The sequence below is a fragment of the Amblyraja radiata genome, chromosome 8, assembly GCF_010909765.2.
Source record: "Amblyraja radiata isolate CabotCenter1 chromosome 8, sAmbRad1.1.pri, whole genome shotgun sequence".
NCBI lineage: Eukaryota > Metazoa > Chordata > Chondrichthyes > Rajiformes > Rajidae > Amblyraja > Amblyraja radiata.
In genome coordinates, this window is record NC_045963.1 from 34,495,369 (window position 1) to 34,515,947 (window position 20,579).

Below are 20,579 nucleotides of genomic sequence, written 5' to 3' on the forward strand. Positions count from 1 at the left end.
AGTCAGGATTGAATGTGGGTGTCTGGGGCTATAAGGCACCAACTCTACCACTGTGTGTCCATTTAAGGATTAAATTATTGTATGGCAGCAATTCATTAGGTAGAAATTGTCGTTTTCTGTAGCTAGTTATTATATCATTTATTTATTTATTTATACAAATGTTCTTGGATTTATGCAGGGACAGTTTTTTTGCCAAAATATACTATTTAATATAGAGGTAGGGTGGAAATAGGCCCATCAGCCTGCCTAGTCCACGCCGAGCAATAATTACCCATGCATTAGTTTAGTTTAGAGATACAGAATGGGAAAAAGACCCTTCAGCCCTTCGAGTCCATGCCAACTAGTGATTCCCACATACTAACACTATCCTACACACACTAGGGACAATTTGCAATTTTACCAAGCCAATTTGCCTACATATCTGTACATCTTTGGAGTGTGGGAGGAAACCGGGACACCCAGTTCTAGTTGTGAAGGAAGGAAGAAGGGTCTCGACCCGAAACATCACCCATTCCTTCTATCAGGAGATGCTGTCTGTCCTGCTGAGTTACTCCAGCATTTTGTGTGTACCCAGTGCTCGTTCATAGTTCACCCAAGCATAGTTCTATCCTACACACTAGCGATAATTTACAGAACCTACAAACCTTTATGTCTTTGGAGTATGGGAGGAAACCGGAGCACCCAGAGTAAACTCGTGTGCTCACAGGGAAAACATGCAAACTCCCTACAAACAGCACCTGTAGTCACGATTGAACCCGGTTCTGTGGTGCTATAAGGCAGCAACTCTACCCCTGCGCCACTGTGCCGTGCCTTACAGCCTGATTGTGCCTCCTTAAGACAGAATATTGAGGGAGATAGTCTCCAAACATTATGAAAATTAATTTTCAATACTGAACTTTATAAAGAAGTATGCTGCCTTTTTTCATTACTTTCTTCTGATTGTTGACGTGCTGAAGTCCAAATTCTGCATGTTTTAACCAAGTAATCGTTAAACACTAGCATTGCGTAATTGTTGGCAAACTCTTTATCTAGTAGTGGTGGAGGGTTACCTTAGATCATAGCAAAGTACAATTGTTTCCTCTGTACATTTGATTTTCAGTTTTTAGCTGGAGACTTTGGGCTGCAGTTGTGCATTACCTGGCTGCTTATATTCCGCTCATGCGTAGCATTGATAGATTAGAATTCTACTGAATTTGAAAAGTGTCAATTTGTGGTAGATGGCACTTTTGCTTTTTGGGGTTTGATTCCACACTGAAGCACAAACGTTTTGGAAAACAGAAGATGTTGTTTCAAACTCGTCTATGCTAGTTGGTTTGATCCAACGTAGAATATGTGGAGGGAAGAAATTCAATGCAAGGAACTGTGGCTCTTGATTTGGGGACTAGATTGAGATTAATATCACAGGAAATCAACTGGAACAATGGTTTTATAATGCTTCCATTTCCAACACAAAAGGTACATGGTGTAACTGGAAAATGAGAATTGATTTAACATGCCTACGCAATAAAGTTCTTACAAAAAATGTTTGTTACCGTTTTGATTTCCTACTCTCCTAAATGTTATTCTTATCCTATTTGGACTAAAAATAGTATTTCCTTTACCTCAGATTAGCTGTTTTTTACTTTGATAAGTGATGGTAAAGGTAACAATTAAGGTCAAATATAGTTAGATTAATAACGATCCAAAGGTTAGAAATGTTGATCATGTGAAATCATTTTCTAAAACTTCAAAATAACAACAGCATGAAGTCATCTTTTACATTAATCAAATTCTTAGATGTGTAAAAACATCAGCAAAGAGCAGGACATGTTTCTGTTCATCCCTCAGCCACGTGCACTAGATCTCTCCCTCCCCCCCACCCAATGCTAACTCACCATCACTCATGATTTGGCCAATAAACAATTTATCAATGGCATTGGACTTGTACTAAGTCACACAGTCAGTCATAGGTGTAAAGAGAGTAGAACAGTGGGCTAAACGTGCATTGCTATAGATGTCAAAGGCCAAATGCACCAAAAGTCATTCTATTGTTATTTTGTTATCATGGCAATGTCACCGGCTAGAACAAGTAAAACCAGGTATCACTGCCAAAAAACAGGCATGTGCTGCGGGTTGAATGCATTGCTGCAATGGAAGGAAATATAACTCTGTGAATCTAATCAAATGCATTTAGGCTATAGATAATAGGTGCTGGAGTAGGCCATTCGGCCCTTCAAGCCATTCAATGTGAACATGGCTGATCATCCACAATCAGTACCCTGTTCCTGCCTTCTCCCCATATCCCCTGACTCCACTATATTTAAGAGCCCCATCTAGCTCTCTCTTGAAAGAATCCAGAGAACCAGCCTCCACCGCCCGCTGAGGCAGAGAATTCCACAGACTCACAACTCTCTGTGTGAAAAAGTTTCCTCATCTTCGTTCTAAATGGCTTACCCCTTATTCTTAAACTGTGGCCCCTGGTTCTGGACTCCCCCAACATCAGGAACATGTTTCCTGCCTCTCGCATGTCCAAACCCTTAATAATCTTTTGTTTCAATAAGATACCCTCTCATCCTTCTAAATTCCAGAATATACAAGCCCAGCTGCTCCATTCTCTCAGCATATGACATCCCGAGAATTAACCTTGTGAACCTACGCTGCATTCCCTCAATAGCAAGAATGTCCTTCCTCAAATTTGGAGACCAAAACTGCACACAATACTCCAGGTGTGGTCTCACTAGGGCCCTATACAATTGCAGGAGGACCTCTTTGCTCCTATACTCAACTCCTCTTGTTATGAAGCCCAACATGTCATTCGCTTTCTTCATTGCCTGCTGTACCTGCAAGCTTACTTTCATTGACTGATGAACAAGGACCCCCAGATCCCGTTGTACTTTCTCTTTTCCCAACTTGACGCCATTTAGAGTAATCTGCCTTCCTGTTTTTGCTACCAAAGTGGATAACCTCACATTTCTCCACATTAAACTTCATCTGCCATGCATCTGCCCACTCCCCCAACCTGTCGAAGTCAACTTACATTCTCATAGCATCCTCTTCACAGTTCACACTGCCACCCAGCTTTGTGTCATCTGCAAATTTGCTAATGTTACTTTGAATCCCTTCATCTAAATCATTGATGTATATTGTAAATAGCTGTGGTCCCAGCACCGAGCCTTGCGGTACCCCACTAGTCACTGCCTGCCTTTCAGAAAGGGACCCGTTAATCCTTACTAGTTGTTACCAGTCTTCCAACCAATTTTCTATCCATGTCAGCACTCTACCCCCAATACCATGTGCCCAAATTTTGCCCACTAATCTCCTATGTGAGACCTTATCAAATGCTTTCTGAAAGTCCAGGTACATGACATATACTGGCTCTCCCTTGTCCATTTTCCTAGTTACATCCTCAAAAAATTCCAGAAGATTAGTCAAGCATGATTTCCCCTTCGTAAATCCATGCTGACTCAACCGATCCAAATGTGCGGCTATTTCATCTTTTATGATTTACTCCAGCATCTTCCCCACCACCAACGTCAGGCTAACTGGTCTATAATTCCCTGTTTTCTCTCTCCTGCCTTTCTTAAAATGTGGGATAACATTAGCTACCCTCCAATCCACAGGAACTGATCCTGAATCTATTAAACATTGGAAAATGATCACCAATGCATTCATAATTTCTAGAGCCATTTCCTTAAGTACCCTGGGATGCAGACCATCAGGCCCTGGGGATTTATCAGCCTTCAGTCCCCCCAACAGCATTTCCTACCTAATGTGGATTTCCTTCAGTTCCTTCGTCACCCCAGATCCTCTGGCCACTAGTACATCAGGAAGATTGTTTGTGTCCACTTTAGTGAAGATGGATCCAAAGTATCTGTTCAACTCATCTGCCATTTGCTTTTTCCCCGTAATAAATTCACCTTTTTCAGTCTTTATGGGTCCAACTTTGGTCTTAACTATTTTTTTCCTCTTCACACACCTTTAACTCATCAGATTCTTTGGAATTGGAACAAAACCGATTAGGCCTAAAACCACATAATTTTGTTCTGTTTATTCCCTGCAATGTTTGCTTTTCTCTTACCATAAATTAATTTTAGGACAGGCAATCTGCCAGTAGGACTTTGGTAATAATTACTACAAAGTGTGGGAAGAGCTACTTCATGGAAAGCCTTTTTATTTTACTTTTCACAGGCCTTTAAATATGAAAATGATGACAGTACTTCATAGGGATTTAAAAAGGATATGATCTGCTCATGGTTGGAAGTAAGAGGGGTAGTAATGGATTACACCTTGATCACTCATAACAAAAATAATTGAATCACTTTTTAAAGCGTTTCTTCGATTGAGCATGGAAGAGCATTTCACTGAAGGTGATGTACTTCAATAATGGCAGTTAAAGGACCCTCTCAACTCTCAGTACCTCACTATTACATGAGTTTAGCCTATCTGTTTTCAAACTGCCTATTTTTAACGCTGACTTGGTGTAAACAAAGTTTAAAAGTCAAAGCCCACTGATTTGTTTTGGAAAAGGAAGCACTGCCAGAGGAGGTAGTTGAGGCAAGAGACAATAGACAATAGGTGCAGGAGTAGGCTGGAGATCATTTGTGGCTAATTTCACATTTAAATCTTCTGATCCATAAAATTTCATAAAGGTATTTTAAGTGGTATAATGTAGTGTAATAAAAACATAATCCACTAAACAGTCAAAGTTTAATTTTGTTTGGGAGATGTGGGTGTCACTGCATACAGTACGGTAACATAATGTATCTAAAGCATCTAAACTAGTCCGACCTGCCTGCTTTTGACACACATCCCTCTAAACTTGTCCTATCCATGTAGCTGTCTAAATGTTTCTTAAACGTTGCAGTAATCCTTGCCTCAACTACCTCCTCTAGCAGCTTGTTCTATACACCAACCACTCTGTGTAAAATAAGTTACCACTCGGGTTCCCAATATATCTTTCTCCCCTCACCTTAAACCTGTTGCCTCTGGTTCTCGATTTCCCCTAAATCACGCAAAACACTTTGTGCTTTTGCGTGATCTAGTCCTCTCATGATTTTGTACACCAAGTCGTAAAGTTTTCTTTGTACAGCAAATAGTAATAGTCCAGGTATCAGTGAATGTAGATTCAAGTGTAGCGTTTAAAAGGGAAATTGATAATTATCCAAAAAGAGAGAATTCGCTAAATTTTGGGGACATGAGTTTCTTCTTATTGAGTCCACACACAAGATTAGAAGTTGTTCAGCCAGAGCTGAACACAATTCTCGGCATCTGCATACAATGGTGTCTGTCTTGTTGCTTCATGTGCATGGTGGTGAAAGATTGGTGGAAACAGGGCCGTGATGTGAATGCTCTTTCCTTGAAATTATGAGGAAATGGGACTAGCCAGATTGGTCTTGCAGTGCTAGTCTGGATCAGATGGGTAGAATGTCCTCTTTCCATGCTGTAATCATTGTGTAACTGCTTTGATCATTTGTGATCTGAGAACTTTTCAACTTCAATGAGTTTGGAAGAACGTAGATCCCATAAAAGGAAGTATTAACAATAAATAATTGTTAAAACAAGATTGTTCCTTGAAGCTTGTCATTTTAAAGGAAACTGGTGGGGGATGTGAGGGACATCCATGCAAAAGTGCTTCAAAACTAAAGTACTGTCACATCCTGTGCAGACAATTAGTCTGTTTATAGCTCTATTTTTGAAGGAAAGTTATTATTCAAAATGAATGAAAGTTTCAGTGTACTTTGAAGTCCAAAATACATTTGCTTCCTCTAGCAACCAATCAATAAGTGCTTCAATGGAATGCTACCTCTTTAACTTTTTAAGAAATGCAGGGTGGCACAGTGACACAGTGGTGGAGTTGCTGCCTTACTATGCCAGAGACCATCTGTAATACTTCTGGTTTGCTGTGGCTATCTTTTTCAAGGAGGGGCGTATAAAATGCTTGTAACAGTTATCCTAAGTAGCAAGTCTAGTATTGTTGACTGAAATAAAGTAAACTTGGGCATAGAAATTACTTTATTCCTTCATTAACTCACTGACCTATTCGACTGGACTGTATAAGATAATCCTGTTATGTAGCAACATCCCCATCACCACCACCTATGTGATGTTGGATGCCTGGAATGTAGTTGAAGTATTAAAGGATAACTTATTTTGGAAGTTTTCCTTTACTTTCTCCTCAGACAATACCCATGCTCTAAAATAGGTGGTGGAAATGGATGAAAGAATAGAAGAGTGTTCCCTTTGAATATATATTTATTTTCAGACTGTGCAACTACTCAGTTTTATTCTTGTTTCTCAGTCTCATAATGGCTTATTTGATTTTCATTGGCACAATTTTGGTCCTCATGTTGATAAACAGCAATAAAAGGTTTCAAAGGTGATGGAAAGACTGGAGGAAGGACTAGGCGCTGAGAGCTCTCTTATACCTGCATTAAGGCGGCAATTAAACACACCTGAGCAATTACAAACACCTGTGATGCCATGTGTCCCAAACATTATGGTGCCCTGAAATGGGGGGACTATGTATAAACACAGCTGTAATTTCTACATGGTGAAACCAAAATGTATAAAAATACCCTATTATAAAATCTGACAATGTGCACTTTAACCACATGTTGTTTTTTTAATTACAAATCTCAAATTGTGGAGTACAGAGGCAAATAAATAAATGATGGGTCTTTGTCCCAAACATTATGGAGGGCACTGTATTCTGCATCAATATATTTACAATATCCCTGTGCAAAAGTAACATTGAGTGAGGGAGAACATTATTTTTAAAAACAATGCATACTTGTAATTTTTCATTCGCATGAAGATTCGTTCCAACTTTCAAAAGCATTCTTTCAACTGCATTGTGCTGAATCTTTACATCTCACTTTGAGAATTCAAAACAAATACCACTTGTTCACAGTCAAAAGGTCAGAGAGATGTAGACTGCTGAGAAGCAGGATATATTCAGTTTTATTCAGAATAAGCCAGCATCCCAATGATTATCAATTGATTACCTCCTGTCAGTAGCACTGAAGGATTTGAGATTAAACAATAACATTCTTGTGCTAAATTTCATTTGATTTTTGTAAATGTCACTATTTTCATTAAAATAAATGAGATATTAAAAATGTAGCTATTTCTCCTGCTCCTGACCCGAAACGTCGCCTATCACTTTTTCTCCAGAGATGCTGCCTGACCCGCTGAGTCACTCTGGCATTTTGTATCTATCTTAGCGATTTCTCCTGATGGTTCATAGGTAGCATTTCGATAATACCCAATTCATGGGAACTGTTGAAATAAAAACGTTACAAGTTCAGAAATTAACCTATGACAATTCTGCCTCGCCCCATAGCAATGATAATTTAAGTACATTTAATATTATCACCAGCCACTATACAATTTGTTATTTTTGGTGGTGTCCTTCAATATCAAGATCGAGTCTCCACACTGGTAATTTCTGATCTCAGCCAGTATTGACCAGCAAAAGAGTATGTCAATACCAGTTATATCTTACGGGCTGGTGTCACATGAACTTGGAAAATGAGATCAAAAGTAATTGGCAAATCACTTCTCAAAGCATCTTCACTGTTGAGGTAGCGCTGAATTGTTTGGTTGTCGAGACTCCTTCATTCAGCGTTTATCTTCTGTGTTGCCGTCTTATTGGGGAACATCTGCTTGTACGTTCTTTAGTTAAGGTACAATTTTATGATCAAAGATTAGGATGCGCCTCAAATTTTTTTTGCTGTTCTTGGGAATCAATAATATCAGTTAATATTGCATTTGGATCATCTCCGAGTAGAACCTGCCAAGACAGTGAAAGCAAGTTATCTGAAATTGTTGATTTCAATATTGACTCCCAAATGCTGCAATATATTGCCCAGAAGGTACATGTTGGCTGATATCTGGTGGAACATCTGTAATTCTATTAAAAGGGAGCCTGGTGGTTTTTATTAAAAGTGACTCTGCTAAAGAAAACAGTCAGTTTTGAATCTGTAGTGAATTCTTACAACAGCAAGTGTTGGAAGTGATAGCAGGACATGCTGATCAGCATTTGCAAGCAAAGTACAAACATGAATGAAGGATATCCACAGAGAGCAATTTAATGCAGGCCCTATTCTTACTTACTTACTGCCTATTATGCCTCCTGGCATGTAGGGCAGCAACGAAGGTCCTCCACTCCTTGTTGATTCCTTCAGTTGCTGTTTCCGTAACATATTTGTTTTACAAGACAGGGTTGTTAGCCCTGTGCTCAATCTCCAACCTGCAGGACCAGTGGATTGCTCTTCATCTCGCCTCTACCCTACCCTTCGACCTGTCCAGCATGGGAGACCCTAACAGGAGTCAAATCTCCCGCTGGCATAGCTCTAGGGGTCACTGAGACACACAAGCTCCCCGACCATGACAAGGTTGCAATCCAACGGGGAGAGGCCCTATTCATGTACCAAGGATTTTAGATCAAACTGTGGATAGTAGTGCAGTCGATAGAACACTGGTTCTCCCCTCTAACTTTCAAAATTAAATGAGGTACGCTCTAACCAATTTGGTGTCAGGCAAGGATAAAGGTTTTCTGTGACTTGTATGGTGGGTAAATATTTTAAAAACGGTCTTGAATAATACGCTAGTTCAAAATCAAGGGGAGATGTGCAGGGCAAGTTTTTATTTTTACATAGTGGGTGCCTGGAATATTTCACATTCAGACTCGTTATTACAGGAACACCAGAGAATGATACTGAAACAGAGAAGCAGATGGATTCTTTTTACCTTAAAGCCCTGGAAGGATTTATCATGATGGTCACACAGGATGGAGACATCATTTTCTTGTCGGAAAACACAAGCAAGTACATGGGTTTAACACAGGTGAGTTCAAACATAGTCCAGAATTTTAAAAAAGCTTATGTTTTATACATTTTTTTAAAGAATATTTATGTATTCTTAAATTAAGTTTGGTGAAGTTCAACTACAGTATAGTCATAATACTACACTGTCTACCTAGTCATTGAGCTATGTAGCACATAAACAGGTCTCTTGGACCAACTTGTTAAACAAATTGCCTGCCCGAGCTAATCCCACTTGCCTGTGCCTAACCCATTTCTTTCCAAACCACTTCTATCCATATAACTGTTCATGTGTCTTCTAAATGTCATGATAGTAAATAATGTTGACATTGGCACAAATGCGAAACAGAAGGCTGCCTAGCAAAGGTTTGGTTAAAAACAGAAAAAAAGCTTGTTAAAATCATCTAGCTAATTTAATTTGTTTCTGATTTGAGAGACAAATTTTGTTTTAAAAATCACCCCCCACACGACATAATATATTTTAATTAAAAACAGCAACAGACTGGCATTGGTAACATATTTTAGAAAGTTAAGCACACGTTTTAAGAATGTGGTTTTCAAAATGCAGGTTGTATAGATAAAATAGACCTATTATATTTGTTTATGCATGTGATAATAAAATATAGTGTTATACCTCTGGTAACTCTTAGGGGGAATGGAGTGAATGTTGTTTGGAAAAAGAATGGTAGAAATTGGCAATTTTGGGAATGTACAAGGGACCTGTGTGTATCTTTAACACACCTCACTCTGGTTTCAATAAAGCTGAAATTAACCAAACTTTATACAATAACAATCAATAGTAAAAAACAAATTCATGACCAATTTGGAACCACAGATTCAGTTGTATAGCACAGAAACACGGAATTTCAGAGCCCCAGCCACAGGCGGCAAATTTGACCTACCTATTGGCCACAGAAGTCCTAATGCAGTTGGGATCGGTCACCTCACCTGACTTAGGAGCCACATTTTTGGGAGAACTTCCAGGGGGGATTTCAAGTACGTCTCTTGTAATTCTGAATGGATTAAAGAAGGTGCCAGACCATCAGTTGCTGGAAAATCGGTGGTGGACCTGTAGTAACAAAGGGAATGTAAAATCACTGGCACACTTGCATTAACCAAGTTCTACTTCCTTCTATTGTGCTTTTACATTCATACCAATTTCTGGGGGAAGACAGTAAAACACATATCTACCAAGCTAAGAGACTCAAACTCATCTCCAGGTGTCTCCAGTACACACTGACATTCTGTCACACACAGGATTCTGATGAGTTGATATATATTGGTATTAAAAATTCACCAGCAGGACATTATCCTAGATTGGTCTTGTCACAGGCAGTGCCAATATAGTAGAAAGACCTTACAAAGAAGTGGCTTCCCTTGTTGCAGTTATGAATGAGAACTTGATCTGAGCTTATCCAGCTTCATCCCTTGAGCTCTGTTCGAGGTATGGTGGAAACCCATTTCCATGCTGATCTATGAAAGTGGAGCAGAGGTATACCTTGAAGTAACTCTGTCCATGGGAATGAGGTCAATGTAGAACATGTACCAGCAAGGATACAAAATGTCACAAGAGAAGTAGATGATTGAACACTCATAGAGCAAATTCTTCCCAAATGTCAGGAAGACAAATAATGAAGGTGATTATGTGCTAGCAAAGTGGATCTACTCAATGAAGTATATGGGTGCAAGGATATTTCTAAGCAGCACTGTATGGACACAACATTTTACAATATAGAAAAAGCAAGAATAACTAATTCTTCAATATAAACATAAATCATTTGAGTGAAAGTGCTTTGGCAGTGTAATTTACAAGTTTATGGATGTCATTTAAATAAATGTTTGTTTTGCATTACCTATCTCGATTTTTTTTTTGCAATAGGTTGAGTTGACTGGACATAGTATTTTTGATTTCACCCATCCATGTGATCATGAGGAGATAAGAGAAAATCTGGCTGTCAAAAATGGTAAAATATTTGTAACATGCTTATTTCTTCCTTAACACGTTTATATTCTGCACTCTGTTTTCTTGTACTTTTTGCGCTACCTTTTATATGGTTAGATTGGAAACATGTATGGATGGTTTACGTGGACAGGACACAAAATAAAGTTTTCACACTTGACAATATTAAACCAACACTATCAATACCAATTCTTCTTAACTGACAATAATTGTATGTTCTTCGGAGCCTCTTGGACTACAGAGTTGAGAGAACGGTCACATCTCATGCTGATGACACTCTTGTGTTGTGCATCTGTAAGAATAGTACAGTAATACCAAACCCTGATATTGACCCTTCCCTTTGTGGAAAGCACCATATTTCATCAAATATCCCAGATGAAAACATAAAACAATATCTGCCGCCCATAATCTTCTGGCCATCTAGTATGCACTTAATGTTTTGATTTTGATGTTCCAATTTAATTCTGTTGCACTTAAAAAAAACATATGTTTTAGTTGCTGTTATACACCTTGATACCTTTCCAATGTCAAAAGGGTCTCCAAGCTGAAACATTAAATCTGTTCCGTTTTCCACAGATGAAGCCAGATCTGATGAGTGTTTTCAGCACTTTATATTTTTCTTTTTTCTCAGTGAATTCCATTCCACTTTGCTCAGACAGAAGTGCGGCCTTGAAATGAGAATCCCTTGCTGTAGCACCTCTGATGAAAAGCAGTATATTTCCTTTTAACGGTGTCAAATGGACATTTCCTGTGCCATGGTGCAATGATTCTGTAAAACCATATGGCTCTGATTCTGCAAATTCCCTCTAGATTTTTTTTTGAAGTTCCAGCCTCATTCAGCATCATCTTATGCTGGTACCTCTGAATCGATTATAAAAATTACTTGCATTGCTAACCTCAGCTAAATTTCAGTTGAGTGCAGAAACAATTACAATCTCAAGGGCTGAGGTCTGTTTGTGTTATCTACTTCTGCATTAGAGAATCACAGCTAAACCGGGCCACTTGACAGGAAGCTGTTCGATACCTTCAATCACATGAGGTTAAAATAAGGATAAACCACAACCTGTTCAATCTAATATTGTTTGTTTTTTTAACATATTTTCAACTTTTGAAGGTAGGGAATAGTAATAAATGAGAAGATTTTTGAAGGGAGGTTTGAAAACGATTTTGAAAATAAATACATTGATGGCTGTCTATTTTTGTCTTGTTAACTCATAGCCCCAGGCTTTGGAAGGAAACACAGAGATATGAACATAGAGCGTGACTTCTTCATGCGAATGAAATGTACAGTGACAAACCGCGGACGAACCGTCAACCTCAAGTCTGCCACCTGGAAGGTGAGAATACAGAAGTGAATTGCATTTGGTGGTATTCTCACTGTTTTGGAGTCAAAAGTTCATTGCTTGAGAAAGAGAATTTTTACAGTCATTTGGGTTTTTATAAATTGGCGTTTTGTCAAATTGAAAGTAACGAGTTTAGGATTTGAGTGGAACTGTTGATGAATGAACAGCACCATTAGAAAGAAGAGGAGAAAAGTATTCAAAGGCCAGGAGCCAAAAAAGTGATTGATCCGTGCCAAGAACAGATTGACCTGGGATACTCCCAATGTTGGGTTCCCGCAACTTATTTACAGGAGAGACTCAAAACATGGACATCCGCTGGGGGTCTCTGAGGAGGTGGGAGGGTGCTATGAATTTTGGGTCACAACATTACTACTGGTATCTCTTGATTTTTTTTATTAGAGGATGGATTTTGAGAGAGAATGGGCTGGGAATCAGGGGAACTGAGATGGTGCCCGAGTTATGAGAATTGGTAGTAATTCTACATTCAGTGGGTAATTTCTTCCCAACTCAATCAGTTGGTCGTGGACTGCAAGGATAGTTTAAAGATCTCTGGAGACTCCTTTCTTGAGAGTTTTAAAAGGGATTGATGATGATTTCATCCTCTCAAGTTATGATGCGGTTAATCTGGGTCCTGTTGACAACCTTGGGAGTGGGAGTCATTCCTTGATGATGGGGATGGGTAGGTAGCTTGGGAAGTGGTCAACCCTTTTGTTAATGCAGGGCATCTGCATGCTCCCAATGAATGTGGGTTGTCATTCCAAATACTCCTCCATTTGAGTATGGGCCAGGAAATCACTCAAGTCAGTATGGAATTCTATACATTTTCAAGGCAGTTTCAAGAACTAAACTTGAATCAGTTCCTCTGCCATACCAGGACAAAGCTCGCAAGTGTGTTGGGGATATGAACAACATGACCTGCTCATTGCAGCTAAGGGTGTCTGAGATGTTAGGCTGAAGGTAGATGCTGATATCCATTTTGTGTAAAAAGTAACTGGAGATGCTGGTTTGAACCGAAGATAGACACAAAAAGCTGGAGTAACTCAGTGGGACAGGCAGTATCGGGTCGAGACCCTTCTATCAGACCTGATATCGGTTTTGTTTATCCTGCCAGATTTGGAGATTTTCTGGAGATGGCATGAGTGGTATTGCTACAATGTTTTATGGTGACTGCTCTAGGTAGCCAGTGACTCAGAAGACTATAGAGGGCAGGGATCACTGCTACTTAGTAGATGGCGAGCTTTATACCAGGATTGGGGCCTGATCTTCAAACCCGCTTCTACTCGGGTTACAGAAGGTTGTGCTCCAAAATGAAAAGATGCTGAATTTCATCATCAATATCAGCCTTCATTTGGAGGTACCATCCAACATAAGGGAAATAGTTCATGTCTTCTAAGGTCTCAATTATAAGACCATGTGCTTGAGTGAATGTGTTGATAACATTTTGCACCAACGCGGGAATTGAAGTTGTTGATCAATTATTGCACAAGTCCATTTGTTAAATTGGAGGAATAAGCAACTGTTTGAGTTTTGTGTCAGGGGATATGGGGAGAAGGCAGGAACGGGATACTGATTGCGGATGATCACCCATGATCACATTGAATGGCGGGGCTGGCTCGAAGGGCCGAATGACCTCTCCTGCACCTATTTTTCTATGTTTCTCATCAGATTAATGTTTTCTGTTTTGCCTTGTTCCAGGTGATACACTGCACAGGTCACATCAAAATATACAATGCCTGCCAGGCTCGCACACTGTGTGGGTACAAGGAGCCTCCTCTGAATTGTTTGATCATGATGTGTGAGGTAATTCAACATCCATCCAACATTGAGGTTCCACTGGACTGCAAAACATTCTTGAGTCGCCACAGCATGGACATGAAATTTACCTACTGTGATGAGAGGTACAGTGACATTTTAAATGGCAAAATCAAATCTCTAATTGTCCTCAAATTCTTCATATTATTTAATGTTCTTATAGATGAGTTTATGGAGAAACACAAATTAATGAATTGAACAAAGAAATCGAAAAATGGAAGCAATGGGGTGATATTTCTTCCTTGCCTCCAGTAAGCATAACAATGGATCTACTGTCAGCTTCAGGCTAGTGCCCAGATCCTTCACAAATATAAGGTGCACGGCACGTCTAATGCTGGAAAAAAAAGCACGGACAACCCATGTTAGAATCAGCTGTGTCCACATTTTGCCAAAAAAAAACGCAATGTTGGCCGAAGCCTAAACACATCCCAGATCAAAAGTCGTAAGGTGTTTTGTACCAGTGAAAGTCTAAATAAAATGAATTTGTGCAACCTTAATATGTCATTTTCACAGTATAAAACTGACCTGCATTTTGGTTCCAAATATGCAACTATTCAAAGCATCGCATGTTGCTTAGTGTGGCAATCTTTGTTTAAATGCCAATTGGAAACAGTCCGGTAACATCCAATCTTGAGGCTCATTGGTAGTCGTAGAGAGACAGGGAAACAGGCCGTTTTGATCCACCAAGTCTTTGCCTATCTTCAACCACCTATTTACACTAATCCTACATTAATCCCATTTTACAATTTTACAAACTACGTTAATCCCTTTTTATATTTCCATCAATTTACCAAAGATTCCCCCACTATTTAAACACCAGTGGTCAGTTAACCCACCAACAGCACATCTTTGGTACCTGGGAGGAAATTTGAGCACTGGACATCAGTGGAGTCACAGTGCAGACTACACACAGGCAGCACTCAGTCAGGATTGAATCCGGGTCCCTGGCTCTGCTATAGGGAAACTTGTCCAAGGACAGATGCACAGCATCCTCACATTAGCTTCTTCCTTATCATTGAACCACATTGAGTCATTATATTTGGATGGTAGATCCAAATTAAGCTAAAAGTTAAACCCTGTCCATTCCAATTTTAGAACCATTTTAACAATGTGATACATGCTATTTATTGCCAATCAACCTTAAGCATGGAGACATACAGCATATAAACAGGCCCTGTATAAACAGGAGGAAAAAATACAAAAAAAAACACCAATAGATGATTGATATAAGAAATCAAGTTATTCAAAATTGTGTAATTCAATATTGAGTCTTAAAGGGTACAGCATACCCAGACGGATGTGTGGTTCCTCAAAATTGCAATGGGCTTCCAATTACTGTGAAGGTACAGGTGGGCACAAACCACTAGGCAAGAATGAGATGGGGAATTCAGGCAACAGAACAGGCAACAGAAATCTCAGAGTTGGCCCAGCAGATTGAACACTGTGTACTGCAAAAACATTTAATAACTTGCCACACAAACCCCTCAATGGGTATTTGTAACAAATGGCCGATGCCATCCTGCTGCAAATTATGGTTCAATGTACCCTTTTTGAAAGAAAATAAACATAATCAGACAAAATTCCTGATCCACGTCAGTGACCCAAATCACATTTAATACATCAGCTTGGAGCAAGACTGCTTCCAGTAAACAGTAAACACTTAAAGTTTAAGAGAAAATACCCAGCCTTATATTAAACATTCATTGTTTAACTAAGAGGCTTGTGACCCAGATCAAGACATCTTATGATTTTGGATTACAGTGTTTCACTTTCAGTATAAAACCAGCATAACATAACAGTTTAATCCAAAGATTTGTGCTGGTAGCATTTAAGTTATGAGGCTTGGGAAATAAAGCTTCACTGTTGTAAATCTTTGTATTTGTTCTGATTTTGATGTTTTTTGTTTTGCCCTAAATAGATTTTTTTTGGAGAATATTGGTTATTACCCTGACTTGCTTAGATCTTTTTCCCTCTTCCAAGAAATGTACTATAAATACGTTGCATTTCTTCTGTCAGGTCAGTGAAATATAAGAGCACCATTGTGCATGGAAGTTCACAAATCAAGTTGGGATTCCAAAAGCACTCAAACAAAAGCTTTTCACTGTACTTTGGTACTTGTGACAATAAACCAGTATCAATATCAAACTTCTTTTGGGACTTTTCACCTGATGTCTTACTGACGAGGGGGATATTTATTTTGTGATCACTATAACATTGGCTGTTGCTGCCCAGCTATTGTGCTACTGAAACACTCCTCATTGTCTTTCATGTCCTGCAAGCGAACACTCTAATTACCAGCACTTCCCAAATTCTATTTCATTCTGCTTGCTCATCTCAAATTTAAGTGTTCTGTATTGGTGACCATGTTATTGACACAAAATGCTGGAGTACCTCAGCGTGACAGGCAGTATCTCTGGATAAAAGATATGGGTGGCGTATCGGGTCGAGACCCATCTTCCATCTGAAGAAAGGTTTTGACGCGAAACATCACCAATTCCTTCCATCCAGAGATGCTGCCTGTCCCGCTGAATTACTTCAACATTTTGTGTCTATCTTCTGTGTAAACCAGCATCTGTAGTTCCTTCCCACACTATGATGGTGGAAATTCCTCCCTATTACTACAACCTTTTAAAGAACTTCTAAATAACTACTTTTTATAAATAACCGAGCTTTTGCTAATTACACCCATCAAATTTTGGCTACTAATTCTCCTGAGAATCATCATGGTTTTTTAAGTATGTTAAAAGCACTATATATGAATGCTAGTTACTTGTAAACTTCTATCCTATCTATGGAAACCACCTTGATATCATTGCACTATTATGCTGCATTTCAAAAGACAATATCACTCGTCAAGAACAGGAGCTAACAATACTTGGTGACTGTTGATACACGCGTTTGGCAGTTAAATTGGGAAGTCCAATTGCTGAATTGATTCCTTACTCAATTAAAATTATTCCTTTAGATTTGGTTACTGCTCTGATCACTTATATTTATAAAGATGCACTCTTAAATTGTTTATTTTTAAAATAAGGCTTTATAGTTAATTATCTGAACATGCTTGCAACCACAATAAAAAGTGGACTTAAGTATTTTAGAAATGTTAGCATATCTCTACATTAAGATAGTTCAATTAACTGCCGATACTTGCATCTCATACGACAGCTGCAAAGGCTAACTTTCACCTGTGTCTACAGATACTGTAATTTGTTGGATCTACTTCCCATAATCTGCCTTCCAAAGTGCTGCTTGTGGCTTTTCAAATTACACTACGTCACAAATATGTTGAGGGCTCTAAATCTGTTTCCATTCTTCACAACTAGTTTTGTTTAGATTGAAGGATAACCTATGTATTCTGCTCTGTAGATGATTTAGAAAGTAGAAGCAGCAGAAGAGAAGAATTCATAGACTGGATGGCCACTCCTTCTCTCAAAATCTGAGCCAAAATCACAATGCCCCGTTTTGCAATCACCAAATTGCAACCAGCTTGTGTGTTATATTATTGGACTGACTTAACCCAGTAAAACTAAATCATAGGGTAACTGAAAACTGTAAGAACATAAATAAACATCACCAGCCCTTAGCAACAACTAATTGTGTAACAAAAAGAATGCCTCGTTTTTTTAAAGCAATAATAGAATTGGCCTCCACCTGTTGATCCTTGCCTACAATTGTGGGCAGGCTGTAGTTTTCATTAAAGGTTGATATCAGTTTTCAGTGGAAGAATGTGGGACAAAGTTATGTAACACCCAACTGTTATTGGTCAATCACAAGTGGATGTTTTAAACTACATTTACCATGATTAAAATGTTATGCACATTTCGATTGGAACCTTGCAGGGTTTATTTTCTATGGTTTTAATATTTTTTAAGGTTTATTATTATAACCTGGTACAGTGAAAAGTTTTGCTTTGCATGCTTTCCAATCAGATCAGATAATACTATACATAAACCCAATGAAGTCAAACTTGAGTACCATAGGTAGAGCAAAAGGGAAGGTACTGAGTGTAGAATATAGATCTTGGCATTATAATGCAACAATTCAAATTTTTTGCATGACGCACAATCATGAATTATTTTCTAATCCTTTCAAGAACTCTATACAATAACTTTGAATCTTTGGTCCCATTTTCTTGCCCTCTTCTTTATGTCCTTGTGCACTGCCATGTAGAAACTAAGATTTTTTTTTTAAAGTTGACGTTTTCCTTTGTGTAGGAAGGAACTGCAGATGCTGGTTTACATTGAGAATAGACACAAAATGTTGGAGTTACTCAGCGGGTCAGTCAGCATCTCTGGACAAAAGGAATAGGTGACATTTTGGTTCAAAACCCTTCTTCATCTCAGTCTAAAAAAGGGTTTTGACCCGAAACTTCACCTATTCCTTTTCTCCATTGATGCTGCCTGACCCGCTGATTTACCCCAGCATTTTGCAACTAACATTTTCCTCTGTCTCGTGTAGTTAATACGCAGAAGATCTTATTTCAGGATTTTATGTTTTGGGAAATCCCTGAATTTATAATAGTCCTCTTTCTGCTTAACTAGAATTGCAGCATTGATGGGATACTGCCCAGAGGAACTGCTTGGACGTTCAGTGTACGAGTTCTACCATGCAATGGATTCAGATCACATGATTAAAAGTCATCAGAACTGTAAGTGATGCATCCAAAAATCTTCAACTTGATGTGGTAGCAGTATTTGCAAATGTGAAAACTAGGTCAATCAAGTGATTAATAACTTTTATTTATTTACATGCATGCACACGCACACACGCCCCTCTACCATACAAAACATTCTGGTAATCCAATAGAATACTTACATTTTTATGGGAATAGTTTCCATGAACACTGCAACTTCCATTTCTCCATGTATTATATGAAGTAATGAGTAGAAAAATGCTGTGATGTTTCCAACAGGAGGATCACCATCTGCTCCTATAAGGATCGTCCCAGCATACAAAGATGGTATCGTAGACCTTATCTCTGGCTGAATGACCGTGAAGCGGCTATTTATCCACTGACCCCTTGCTTTAACAAAGACATCTCGGCAAAAGCTACTGGAGATAGTTGGAGGCAGGGTGCCAGAGATGGGAGCAAATTTTGAAAGTAGGCAACAGTGCAAGGAGTCCACAGCAAGTTGATAGGGTTATCATCAATATAGAAGCACCACAATGCCCTAAGGGAATGGTTGATTATATTGGGTGGTTTATTTAAGGATACAGGAAGTGTGGGATTAAACTATGTGGGATTTTGGTTTTCAAATGTTCAAATTGTTGAGTTTTAGGCTTTTAGAAACTATCTCCCCTGGTTTCTTATTGTTTAATTAGAATTTTGCAAAGAGTGGCATTTATGGAAACCTTGTATTTGCATATGTTGTATGCAAATGTTTGAATGTTAATACCCATGCAGCAGGGGCTAGATATTCTGCAGCAGCAAACTAGAAGAATATATCATCTTCAGTGTGAACTTTGCCATCAACATTAGGCTCGTCCAACTTTGCTGCGATTTTTATTTTCCTTGCAGAAGTAGTGATTGCCTTCTGACCATTACGCTCACCCAAAGACAGAACCTACACAGTCCTCTGCATATTCGTCCCAACCTTGGAGCTGCAGATCAGGCCAAAGACAACTTCTACACTGATTTTGTAAAAACTGTGTTCTACTGCCCAGAGCGAGACAAACAGATCCTCGAGGCAATTTTGACTCAAGAAAGGGAAAAGACTCAACCCTCTAAGGTGATTGGCAAGGCAGTAGGGGCAACTAACTCCAATAGTATGGCCCTCCGGACAAAATGCTTGGAGTACTTTCTTGTCATAATCTAGAGAAACAAGCAACACACATGGCCCAAGCAATGGAAACTGTTGGATTATGCCATTGTCTAAACAAGGGAGAGCGCAGCTGAATGCCTTAACAGGTAATGATGACTACAGAGCTGACTGGCGCCTCAATGTCCTGATTTAGTTTTATCAACGTGGCCTCAAAATATCAGTCTCAAGAGAAACATTGCAAGAAGAATGAGGTTGAAGCTATCAAGGACTCACAACAATTCCACTTCTCAGTCAAGCTGTTGATTCTCAGTCAGATGGAAGTACAAGGTCTACAATGTATGAGCTGCCCTGAAGTCCAACATGAAGGACACCGATGCACCTTAGATCTTCCACCAAGTACGACCAGAACTTACTTGATGAGAATGAGCAGAGGTTGAAGAGCTTATTAGCCACCATCTTAAGGTGCTCCCCAATTGGAAGCTCCACACTCTGTCCAAAGGAACTGCTGAAGAAGAAATAATAATAAGAATTAATTCACACTACAGGAAATGTTCAGCAGGTTGCCACGTGACAACAGTCACTTAAAATATAGTACACTCTGGTTTCCATAAAGATAGGCCACAAAGTTCTTTGGGGATTCATTAATAAACATTGATTAATGGAAAATGTGTGAAAAATGCAGTGCAAGTGCAAATAATGAATTATGTTTTAACCATCCTGTCCATTAATTATCACTTCATTTGTTGAACCCACATACAAAATTAGAATTAGCAATGCTTCTATCCCCCTATTTGAACCTTAGTTTTAGCTATCCGAACAATCTTTTAAAGTTTAATAAGACGCTTTACTGGTGGAAAGAAGAAATTACCTGACCAGACATCAGGAATATACTCCTATT

At 38.9% G+C, this 20,579-nt stretch overlaps 1 protein-coding gene across 1 annotated transcript in view; it reads left to right on the forward strand.

Moving 5' to 3' along the window:
• The window catches only part of epas1 (endothelial PAS domain protein 1), a 111,700-nt gene that overhangs the window by 68,598 nt on the left and 22,523 nt on the right, over positions 1 to 20,579 (forward strand). Inside the window, exons 3-7 of the mRNA XM_033025534.1 lie at positions 8,681 to 8,826; positions 10,684 to 10,768; positions 11,983 to 12,101; positions 13,803 to 14,005; positions 18,461 to 18,567. Coding sequence (XP_032881425.1) covers positions 8,681 to 8,826; positions 10,684 to 10,768; positions 11,983 to 12,101; positions 13,803 to 14,005; positions 18,461 to 18,567 — 660 coding nt within the window. The remainder of the gene's footprint in view (positions 1 to 8,680; positions 8,827 to 10,683; positions 10,769 to 11,982; positions 12,102 to 13,802; positions 14,006 to 18,460; positions 18,568 to 20,579) is intronic.